The following is a 12,785-nucleotide window of genomic DNA, read 5'->3' as shown; positions in this document are numbered from 1 at the left end:
TACTGTAATTTCTTTCAACTTCAGTTATTCAAGATAAAATCTTAATGTTGCATGCTACGTATTTTGTGCTGTGTATGTGTATGAATGGCAAACAATGCCTGAGCCGCTGACCAATGAAAGAATTGAATCGGTTAGTTCAAAAGGGGCCCAAGTCCAAGAGGTTTGTTTATCCAGAAATGATTTGAATTGCATAGCTTAAAGGGAGGCTACCCCAAATGATTAATACTTTACCCAGATTTAGCACCAGTTCATAGCTTACAAATGTTACAATATGAAGCACCTCATTTTTATAATTTCAGAGGACTAGCAAACTAAAATCTCTGGACTTGGGCCCTTCTTGAATTAAACGGGGGCGCTGCCATATTGGATAACTAGTGCTGCCATCTATGGGATAAAGCAAAACCCATGCAAGAGAGGACCAAGTCCAGGAATTTTGCACTTAATGCATTTTAAATGTCAAGCATAGTCAATCCATTACAACGGACTTGGGAATTTGCACATAATCAGATAGCTTTTCCCTTGAAGACCATAGAACATATAATAACTCTATTTTGAAAAATTGTGGACTTGGGCCCTTTTGAACTAACCGATTCAATTGTGTTGCTTTGCATTTAAAAGTTTGTTTTTTTTAGTGCTAATATACATTTAAAACCACTGTGATCTTTTTTTCACAAAAACATTTATACCTACAGGTTTTAAAAAAACACAAAGCTGTTATATTAACCTTTATAGAGCATTGAACTGTTTCTATGCATTTGCCAGTAGTCTTTTGACAAACATGATAACTAAGTTCATAAAGAAAAATGAGGTATGTGAGTGCCTAGATTTACATTAAAACATACTAATAATATATTAAAAGCTTCAAAATTGCAGGGTCAGAATAACTGTAGATTTGAACGTTTAACATGGCCCTACTGAAACATAATAATCTTTCTTCCATTCATCAAATAAATATGTGTGATATTGTGTCATACTTGGATGTCTATAGAACATTATCTTGTTTTCTCTGCATGCACCTGTACATGTTGCGACACGTTTTGTAAATTGGTAACACACCTGGTTCTTTAGAAAAGCATGCTGTAAGCATCATGTGTATAATAAAAGAACATTGTAACCACCATGGCTGCTGTTTATTTTTGTTTTATTTTTTTCAAACATTTTTCAATTTTCTGTTTTAAACTATTTACAGTTTAGAGGAAAATTTTTCTAATTAGCTGCAATTTTCATGACACAGTCAACTGTAGAAGCCCCTGTTTCACAAAATTGAAGGAATTACAAATGAAAAAAGTGACATGTAAAATGTATATTATATTATAATATATTATATTACATTGTTTTGTAATGTATTTCCTCCAACAAATTAAGAGAGTAAAACAGCTTAAAAAATGTTTTTAACAGAATAACCAACAAGACATTAAAATGAAAAAAAAGAGTAACATTTTAAATAAAGGGGTCTGCCAATTGGAGGTAATTAAATAAATTACCTTAAATAATAGTTTTTGATAACTTTAGCTTGTATATTTCATTTTTTTCTATGGAGTCTATATATATTTTTATGTCAGTTTTTATTAAAAATATTTAGTGAAGGGACTGTTTGTATGTGATATTCTACCATAAAAATTATGAATATGTTCTTTATAAATGTTTCATTTGAATAAAAAACACTATTTCTTGTTTAGATAATGCAATATTTTTCCAAACGTGACCGTACAAAACATGTCAACGGTGCAGTGCCAAGTTTGCGCAATGCGCATGCACACATGTGGACATGTGACTTGTGACGTCACGGGGGAGGAGCTGGATTCTAAAGCAATCAGGATTATCAGGCTTCCATCCTCCCACAAATGTCAATTTTCAGAAGCAAAAAAAAAAAAAAAACTGCAAGAAAGAAAGGATAAACTTTTGTACCTTCACTTGCTGAGTTTTGGAACGCAAGGAAAAGTGGTAGAATTGTGTGTCTTTTCTTTCGTGCTTGTTCAACATGCACAAAGTTGTTTTCCCTGTAAGTTTTCGATGGGCATTTTTAACAGGAAAAAAATGCACGTATCCAAGTCTGGCCAAGCTCCATTTAAATGGTAAGTGACTAGTCACCACGAACCAAATCCAGCCCTGACCAGTTTGGAACTACCGTTAAAAACAAACCTTTGCTATTTCCACATTAAATTGAGGAGAACAGGATATATACCTGTTCAGTTTTTAGCTAAATGTTTTTAATAATTAGCAAAACACGGTTAATTTTGACTAATGTGCAGTCTTTTCGTACACACACACACACACATAAAGATTAACGTTAAAAAAATAATAATAGTAACATAAAACCTCTTAGGCAAAAGTAGTCTTAAGTGTACTACAAGTAGTTTACCCTAAAAATTAGGCAGTATACTTTAAGTTTACTTTTTATGTACTATCTTTATACTGTAAATGTTCCAATTTTTGAAGAAGAAATATTTAGTTAGTGTACATCCCGCACTACACTTACACGTACGTCTATACTGTAGTACACTGGCTAAAATTATAATTATACACAAGTAGACTTCATAAGATAAACTTCAAGTGTACTACTTTTTGCTTACAAATAGTGACAGCGCATACATAGGAAAAAATGTATATTTCCATGTTTTCTTGCAGTTCAAAAATAAAATATTTCAATACAAATTAAAACAAAATAACAAGATCAATGGATTTGATTGTTCCTTTTTTTTGTCGTGTTATTAAACCAAATGTTTGAAGGGTTTCTAGGACTTGATGGTGAATGCCAGCAGACTGCAAAGCTTAAAATGAGCAAACTAACAATTGAATAAGCGATCAAAATATGTTTTATAGACATGTCTTGTTATGTCTAAAAAAATTCTAGCTAAAGATTTAAAAGCTTTTTCCAAAATTAAAAATTGTTTTATGCCATCATCCTGTGTCTGTATCCCCTCTGACTGAGTGTTATTTAAGGAAAAAGCTGCAAGATTTTAGAAATAAGTCTACACAGGATGTATAATGTGCTGCAGAATCTGAAACCTGATCCACATTTATTAACCGTTTGCATTTAGCTAACATGTTGGATTTAACTTGTGCAGAAATAGCCAAATCCTTGCTAAAGTCCTTATGTAATTTTCTCCTCCATTTCTGATTTCATAGGTGCATTGTGCCAGAAGGAAGACAACAAATACACCATCCCAGATATACCCGAGATGCCCTCGTGCAGTTTTAATCCAGAGGAATATAAGGTAAAGTGATTCTACAGCTCGTGCTTTTCCTGTGAGGTCCAAGGTACAGTTTACAAGACAACTGCTCTGGTTGACCGCTCCTCACCTCTTGTTGGAATTGTCGTCATCGCTTGCTGTGCTGCTCCAGCAGCAATCAACTAAACAGTTGCTGGTAACTAATGCAAATGGGATTTCTGCACCTCAAGAGATTCAAGTGTCTTTGGAGCAAATTATGACTAAGCTTTTCAAAATCTCTTCATCCTGACCCACTCAAAAAACTGTTAATGTTCTTAAATAAAAGGTTGTGTTGTATTCTTTGTACATTTGAACTGCAGATAAAACGCTGCCTTCACTGCCTTGTTGTCAGTTGCAAAACCTTTCTTCACGTTGGTCTTTCAGTTTAACATAACAAGTTAAACAATTACATTTTCAGAAGATCATGCAATGACTAAAGCAGAATTTTAAAAGGTTAAGGTTTTCTTTTTTTGGTGGAGATCTCTTTCATGCAGAGAAACAAAAGGGGCTGAGGAAAACTCCTGGGAACCAAAACATAGTAGCGTCAGTGCATCTTTTGGCTTTTGCTCGGGATGTTACTAAGTGCATATAAATAATAGAAATAATGTTTATCTGATGGAAAGATAAAACGTCTTTCACTTAACCCTGCATCTGTTTGTATTTGAATCCTTTTTTTGTGTGCAGGGGATGTCAAAGGAGCGAATGTTGGACATCCGCAGGCAGAACTGCAACCCCATGACCCTAAAAGTCACTTATTATAAGAAGCCGGTGTTCATTCACCAGGGCTACATGCAGTGGCTGTGGGATGTGGACGGGAGCCGATATCTAGACCTGTTTGCTGGTGTGGCAACGGTCAGCGTGGGCCACTGCCACCCGTAATAAAACGTTGATTACCAAGTCATTAACCGACAACAATGCAACCTACATGTTCATTTATGTTTTGAAACTTTTCCCGTCCACAGAAAAGTTCTAACCGCTGCGGAGCAGCAGCTGAAAAAGCTTTGGCACACCACAAATATCTACATCTACCCAACTCTTCATGAGTATTGTGAGAAACTCGCCTCCTACTTGCCAGATCCCCTAAAGGTATGGTGGAGGATTTTGAGATTACCCAAGAGTGGATCCCTGGATGAGTATGTGGGCAGTAAAGAAGACGTGTTCTGCTCTCTAACCCTTGCACAGGTGATCTATCTGACCAACAGTGGCTCTGAAGCTAATGACCTCGCAATGCTGATGGCCCGGCTCCACACAGGCAATTATGATATTATCACTTTCAGGTCTAAGCTTTTCTATTTTAATTCAGTTGCTCCGGTTTTTTCTATTTACATGTATAAAAGGCAAAAATAAATTGCTCTTTTGACACGTTACTATGCTTACAGAGTTTAAAGATTAAATGCACATTTTCTTTACAACGTTTTTTAAAAACAAAAGCTCTGATTAGGAACAGAAGGTTTAGTGTGTTATAATTTTAAAAAAATGTCTTTTTGAATATCTTCCAGGGGTTCATATCATGGTGGAGGCCCACAGACTTTGGGTCTCACCTCCAATGCTGCATATAAATACCCCGTTGCCAGTGGATTAGGGTGCACAAATGTACGTACTAAACTGCAATAGTAAAAAACGCATTGGTCTTTTATTTTGAAATAAATAGAAGTAAGGAAAATGGACATCAAAGTGGGCGTTTATGGATCAAATCTGAATCAGCTTAAAGTGAATAAAAGAGGTCAATTTGAAAAATGGACATTGTAAATTTGAAGAAAATGTGACAATTTACGTTAAATATTTGAAGAAAAAAACTGGAGACTTTAATTTAAAAAAAAAACTATAAATGGTTTTACCAAATGAAAAAAAAAGTTCCTCTGTATTTTCAACTGTAATTTTTGTTTCTCTCCCACTTCACTTCCAGTCCTATATTTACAGTGTCAATTCAGAATTTTCACTTCAGCATAGAGCCAATTGAATATGTGGTGGGGCTTTGAGCTCATTGGCTACTGGGATGTGACTCCCATCGGGTGAAAGAGGTTACAGGGTCGTCATTTCTGCTCCTGAACAAAATCTGTTGTCACCGCCTGTGTCATCCCTCCGCTGATCTACCGAACTTTGGAAGAACATTATCTCTACTGTACGCCACATCAGACGAAAAAGTTAAAAAATACTAAACTACAGTTGGTACAAATAAACAATATTTCTCATTTAGTAACACTTTTGGGTTTAAGGTGTTTTTTTTAAATTCGTTTTCAATTATTTTTTTCAAATTTGTATTATTTATTTCAAGTTTAAAACTTTTCCTTTTTTACAATCTGGTTTTTCAATCACATTTGGCTGATCTTTATTTGACCCCATTAGCATTATATTATAAAAAAGAAATAAAAGTTGCAAAGAGTTTTAAAGCAAGTGTACAAACTGCAAAGTATGTACACATTTTGGTTTTACTTGTGTTTTTGTCAGGATTTTGTTGCACCAAAAATCCACAGCAGGTGGATAAAACTGGGTGTTTAAGTGAACCTTTTAAAGCTTTTTTTTATATTTGGTGCTTTAAATATTCATCCAGGTATGATTAAAAGCTCATACTTGTCTGGCAAAACAAGAAATCTTAATGAAAGGTGGAATAAACAACTGTCGCTCCAAACACTTTCATGTTCTGTCAGCCTCTTACATTCATTAGCCATGATTTAAAAAATTATAGTCAGTGTTTTTCTTGCATTCATTTATTTAATTGAGAAAGAAAAAAAAGATCTGTGTCAAATGATTCCATTTGACTTGTTTCTGCTCGATCAACAGACCATGTGTCCCGATGTGTTCAGAGGTCCGTGGGGAGGAAGCAACTGCAGGGACTCTCCAGTTCAGACAATCAGAGATTGTAGCTGTGCTCAAGGTAACAGAAAGAAAGCATCAGTGAACAGATTTGTGCCAAGGACAGTAAATAGATAGTAAAATAATTATTTAAGTTGTGATGGTAATAGCAGTTTTGTAAACCTTCTTGCAAACAGCTTAAAAACACATAGAGTAGGCTACAGTCTGAGCAGTTTTGTGTCAAGTGCTGCTTTTTAGGTAGAATGGATCTCTTACCTTCAAATGCATCTGAAAGGCACGTAATGTTAGTATTTATTTATTTATGTAATTTTTGTCCTTAAAAATGCATTATTTTTTATCAATTTAGTAGATAAAAGTGTTAATAATCTCCAATGGTAAATTATAGGAAAATTCTTTGGTTTCTAAATCCTAAAGCCAGAAATGACAGCTATATTAAACAATCTCAGAACTGTGGTATATTAACTAATGTGATGCACATTGTCAGGATTTCTCATTTGCATATTGACATTAGAATCTGCAGATGTGCGCTAACTGACTTGTCCCTGTGTCACAGGTCATTGCAAGGCGAATGAGCATTATATCGAGCAGCTCAGGGAGACATTGGCTACGAGTGTCCCAACTAGAATTGCTGGTTTCTTTGCAGAGCCTATTCAGGTTTTGCATATTATGGAGTATCACAACAACTAATTGTTTTAGTCCATTAACAAATATTGAAATAAAACTAAATACATTTATTCCATCATCTATTTTACTTCTTTTTTCCACATAATAAGAGTGTGTATGTCTGTTTTTACACAGGGAGTTGGAGGAGCGGTGCAGTACCCCAAGGACTTTCTCAAAGAAGCTTACAGACTTGTAAGGGAGAGAGGAGGGATCTGCATTGCTGATGAGGTCAGATGTGCACTGTCATGCATCTATTTGTCCACTGAAAATGTTTAAGTAGAATTACAGATGCATGACAAGCAGGAGGAGTTATTTTCTCCTAATGCATCCTATGCCATGCAGGGCCACTCAGACCAGGGCCACTTATTGGGTTGTTCAAGTGTTTCTCAATGAACTAGATGCTGTTTTCCACCTGTGTGCTGCATTTCCTTATCTTTACTGTGCCTCAGCTTGCAGCTGTGTTCTCTTTAGGATGAAAATAGATTTTTTTTTGTCTTCTGGAAATTCAATTTGAAAGCATAAAGGTGGATTTTAGTGTAAAACACCAGTTTCTGATGAAAAAAATGAAGATAATTATGTCATGCTTCTTTCACACTGGGCTTGAAAACGCTTCCAATAAAAAATCGGCACGGCAACTGAACAGACCTGTGTGAACGCCATATGTTCAAATTGCATCCATAACCCACATTCAGCGCGTTCTTGAACACACAACACATACGTTTTATATAAAATGAGGTATATAAGGTTAATATGAACACATTGTAGTAAAAAAGCAGAGAGTGCTTTAATGTGAGTGATTCTGCATGTATTTGCTGATATCTCCTTGTTAATCCTGCAGTTAGAGGAAGACCATTTTGTAGAACTTTCATGAACCCATGTGCTGTATTTTTCAGGTCCAAACAGGATTTGGGCGAACAGGAAGTCACTTCTGGGGTTTTCAGGGCCATGACATTATTCCCGATATGGTGACGATGGCAAAAGGGATCGGCAATGGATTCCCCATGGGAGCTGTTGTTACAACACCAGGTACTGGTGTTGTAACAACAAACATTCCTTAAGATGTGAAAGCAAAAGCAACTGATGTCAATGTCAGAGGAACATTGATGATGAAGAGCAACAGTTCCTTGGAAGTCATTTGAGGAAATTACAGTGCAACGATCATAGGAGATAAAAGTAAAACAAAGGTTCATCAAAGGTTCTTGCTACCAGACCGCTGTGCACATGCTCCTTTAGAGCTGCAAAACTTGTATTGAATTTAATCATGTCTTAAGAAAATAAATCAGAACTGATTGGATGGGCTGTCTTGAACCCCAGCATCACATCTTATTGATTCGAACGTCGCCTTTTGAATCCGTGTCGTCCAGGGTGTTGATTGCCAGGTAGGAGTAGTTTCATGCTCCTGGAAAAGTTCGTTTATTTGTGGCAGTCGGCACAGTATCAGGTTTCTCCTTGTGTAATTTGCAGAGGTAACTAGTTGCTATGGTGTTCTGTCAATAATTAAACTGTAAATACTTGAAGCCCTGGAGCTTTCGGGAGAAATTTCGACATTTTTCCCTGAAAATGTTTGACTTGCACTTAAAAAAAAACAACAGGGACGCTTTACTTTCTCTTCGTCTCTTTCCATACTGTTTAAAATAAAATGTGACTGAAGGTGTGAACTTCTTCATTAAAATGTTTCCAGAAATTGCAGCCTCATTTGCCAGGGGAGTACATTTCAACACCTTTGGAGGGAATCCTGTGGCTTGTGCAATGGCTTCATCCGTGCTTGATGTAAGACGGCTTTTTTTTATGCACAAGTTCTTTAACTGGTAAAAGAGAAGGCGTATGTTTTGACACATCCATGAAATTGAGGACTTGAGGGTTGTTGTTCAACTGATGTGTCTTTTCCAGACCATTCAAGAAGACAAAACGCAGAAGGTGAGTCTGGATGTGGGAACATATCTATTGAAGGAGCTGGCGAAGCTGAGAGACAAGTACGAGATCATCGGGGATGTTCGTGGAAAAGGCCTGATGATCGGGGTGGAAATGGTCACAGACAAGGTACTGAGCGTTGAACAGAAGGAATCCCTCACTGCACGTGTTTGTGTAGCGTGTGCAGATGCACCAAGCCTCCGTGGGACATGGGTCAGCTGTGGCCCATTTAACTATGGGCCACAACATTAGTGGCCAGCTGTAAATCTGCACAAAACAAACACACATGCGTCAGATGTTCTCTATCTGAAGATCTGTTGTGTCTAAATAAAGACTGGAAAAGTGAGGAAGCAGAAAATGAAATAATAGGACAGTTGCTTGGAGACGGCTTACTTTCTGGTTTTATTTGTTGTTGCTTCTTAAAGACCCTCTGTAATTAAAAAAAAGGGTTTTGGTGTTTTAAACACGTTTTCTTTCATGATATATGACATACATAAAGAAAATCAGCTTAAAATTGCATTTCTGAGTATTTTTTTATTCAGTTCATTGAAAGTCAGGGTTCAGACGAAAAACATGATTGAAAACGTTCATACTTGTGACGTAGGAAATATGTTGGGTGACCACAAGCTCACGGTTCCACTCCATTCTGATGCATCCACTTGTAGACGACTAGATCCACGTACGTCCATGTTTTCCTCGTCTGAGCTGGCATAGTTGTTTTCCTAGATAACTACAATAATTCTCTTGATTTTGTTGCACCTAGGTTGGGGTTGTGAGGGGCTGTAAGGCAGTGGGAGGGTAAACAGATGGGGGATTTTGCCTAAGAACCCTATTTTCAGAACTAAAAGACCAATGGTAACAGTTTTAAAATGGATTAAAAGGTCAAGGTATTGGAAGTTAACAAAAATTATTTTGAAACCAGCAATTATTTCTGTTTTCAATAAAGAGACAACAAAATCTAAACTAATGTGAATGCCGTCAGAAGCAAGTGGATGACTCATTTGTCAGAAAAAGGTTTCTTTATGTCTTTATCTATGGTTCTACAGATATTTTAGATTTGGACTGAACACTTTAGAGCCTTGCATGAAAAAACTCCTGCGTACACTGCTGACCTTTTAACCCCCTACTCATCAGCCTGAGTGTGTTACTTCCATACGTGCATGATGATTGGTAGTAATTTTGTGTTTTGACTGCTGTGAAGCACTTTGTGATTTTCCTCCTGAGAAAAATTCTCTAGAAATAAACCTTTACTTACTTACTTACATTCAATTGCAATAAACACATTTTTAAATATATTTTATTTATTTGGGATAACATTTCCTGTCAAATTTGCTTTTGTTTATGAATGAAGGTGGTCTGAGTTTCACCAGATCTTGGATGAAAATAAATACTATCATTAAAAAAAAGATCATAAATTTCACTGTGAATCCATTTATTGAATAAGTATCATGAATAAAATCTGAAATGTGGCAAAACTTGAATACTCACTAACAATAACGTAAAAAAGCATAAAAATTGTGTGGGAAATTTACTTATTTTATCCATTTCAGTTTCACTTTTGAACACTATTGTTGAATTTGTATTTACAATCAAAACTTAACTTAGGTTGAATTTGTAAAAGAGGTTTTGTGACGTGTAATACTTTTTCCAGGCCTTGTTTAGATTTATAGCGCACATGCTGCATTGTATACAACAGCACTTCCAATTTTCCTGCATTAATAACCCATCCAGCCTTATTTTGCTCTGTCACCTGCAGACCAGCAGGACGCCGCTGCCTTTGGGGGAGATGGCTGAGATCTTTGAAGATGTCAAAGATATGGGAGTTCTTATTGGCAAAGGAGGACTTTATGGACAGGTAACAGCACTCACTGTCTGGCCTCAATAGTTTAAGTCCGATTTTTTTTGCTTTGCAAGACGTATTGGTTAAAATTGGTTAAAATAAACCATTTTCAGGAGTTTAACAATACCGTCGGATTATGTGGAGAATAATAGAATACCACCGTATGAAAATACCATCAAAGAAGAACTGCAGTTCATTTGAAGGAATTGCATGTGATTCCTGAAAGCATGCTGTTTTCAATCATTCTCCAGCTGTTGCTAGTACAGGTGTTGTTAGCTAAAGGTCTTGAAACCAGTTGCAGCGCCACCTATTGGACAATACAGCTTGTTGAACTCATTCATCCCCTTTAACCCTTGTGCTATCTTAGATGACCCCACCCATACTTTGACATGTTCTCCCTACCATGACAAAGGTGGATAAAGGTGGAAAGATTTCATGTAATCCATGGACACCAGTGAAGATCACAAATCATTGAAGAAAAAAGGTTCAGAGCACTGTCTAGTGGGTCTAGATGACCCAACTCCCAATGTTAAAGTGCCTAGGATAGCACAATTATAGGAACATTGTTTTTAACTTATTGCAGTTTTTTTCCTTTAGCAATTCCCAGTATTGGTATTGCATTTTACCATTAGGATGAGTTTCTTTTTTGGGGGGGGCAAACTTACAAAATCAGCAAGGCATTAAATACTCCTTCCACTTTATGATCTAAAAAGGTAAGAGCACACTTCTAGCAAAAGAGCTTTACCACCACAGAGGCTTGCATGTTTGAGGATTTTAATTTAGTTTAGAAACAGAAATTCCTGCAGAATACAGTCGTAGGATAACATACTCTAAAAGCTTTTAGCAATCAGATAATTCTAGCAGGAGAACATCTCACCAATGTGTGTATAGAAATCATCTTTTCAGCACATTCAATCACCAGCGTACGCACCATTTTTGTTGTATCGGCAAATTATAAAATGCTGTTGCCAGTTATCTTTAAAAGAACTGTCCCACTGTCAATCTTGTAATTCTTGCTTTAGAAAATGAAGGTAATGAAGTGAAAATGATTTTTCTTAAAGAAAGCTTTGAATAAGTAGCCAGCAAGTGATTTATTAGAGCACAGTGAAATGGCCTTGATGGCCTGTCTGATAAACATAAAGGTGTCTCCTCTGGGCTCTTTGTGAATATACATTACATGTTCATCAATGAAAAAGTGCATCTCAACTGTGTAGTAAGTATGTGGGGATAAAAACCTTATAATACACATTTTCAATGCATTATTTTTGCAATATAGCATCAAACCATTTCAAATATCATTTTCATTAGTGTTACATTTTTTACAAGTCACATCACTATCTTGTGTTACTTTGGCATTTGGTTTTACTTCTAATTATCTGATTTTTCTTTCTTTCTTCCTTTTGCCTAAGATCTTCCGCATCAAACCTCCAATGTGCATCACGATGGAAGATGCAGACTTCTTCTTGGCTGTTTTTGATAAATCCCTCCACAACCACATGAAGAAAAGATGAAGAAGGGCCTGCCTTTTCAAAGAAATCACTGTCAGTATTATTCATAGCTAGCTTTTAAACTGATACTAAAAAATGACAACAAAAAAGGTCATTTAACTGTAGTTTAATAGCAAGAATTGATTGGTGTCTATCAGTAATGACATCTAAAGCATTTTCACACTTGACTTTGTCCAATTCTATTTAATCGTGTCATTTAGATCATGCTATCTGAATATTAGTCAACATTTGTATGGTTATCATGAGGTTCAATAAAGAATTTATTGTATTTTACAGTCACTTTGTTCATCCCACAACGGCAATTTCAACTTGTTTTCTCTGAATAAAATTTCTTGTGTCTAGTTTTGATGTGTTTGTTTTTTAATTCTTACTCAAAACCAGAAACTTTCTTTTGGTCCTTCTCTTTTAAGGGTAAAAAGAAGTTAAATGTACTCATACAAACAACCTAAACTTATATAGAGTAAACAACATTCTATTGGATTCCCATAGAGCCTCCCATGAGAAATTGTGCTCATTTTTAGAACTTCTTCCTGCTGTAATAATCTGCTCCTACTGTGAGCGCCTTGAACACATTTTAATGACCTGCTCTGCTGAATGTGATGTCTTAGGCAAGGCAGCTTGAAATAAATAGCAGATTTGATACACAAAGGAAAATCAAAGTGTTTTAAAGAGACGTACAAATCGTTGGCAACATTAAAATAAAATATAAAAAGAAAAGCACTTAACAGTGCAATATTCTCAAAGTCCCATTCCAATCATCTTTTTATCTATTTTAGAAGCATTTTCAGAAGTCTTTAAATTATGTTTCTACTGTTTTTAACAGAAATAAAAAAACCT

The 12,785-nt window shown here is 35.9% G+C and overlaps 1 protein-coding gene across 1 annotated transcript; it reads left to right on the top strand.

Annotated features, from left to right (window-relative positions):
- Positions 1-1,849: 1,849 nt before the first annotated feature.
- agxt2 (alanine--glyoxylate aminotransferase 2) lies at positions 1,850-12,292 on the top strand. The gene is made up of 14 exons (XM_023960572.1): positions 1,850-2,075; positions 3,130-3,218; positions 3,897-4,087; positions 4,175-4,298; positions 4,395-4,489; positions 4,712-4,805; positions 5,994-6,087; positions 6,580-6,680; positions 6,825-6,917; positions 7,583-7,715; positions 8,371-8,459; positions 8,580-8,729; positions 10,357-10,455; positions 11,850-12,292. Exons 1-14 carry the CDS (start codon positions 1,982-1,984, stop codon positions 11,949-11,951), a joined length of 1,548 nt encoding a protein of 515 aa, XP_023816340.1. The 5' UTR covers positions 1,850-1,981; the 3' UTR covers positions 11,952-12,292.
- Positions 12,293-12,785: the final 493 nt, after the last annotated feature.

Source organism: Oryzias latipes, chromosome 12 (assembly GCF_002234675.1).
Source record: "Oryzias latipes chromosome 12, ASM223467v1".
Taxonomy (NCBI): domain Eukaryota; kingdom Metazoa; phylum Chordata; class Actinopteri; order Beloniformes; family Adrianichthyidae; genus Oryzias; species Oryzias latipes.
This window is presented reverse-complemented; position numbering and strand designations above follow the sequence as displayed.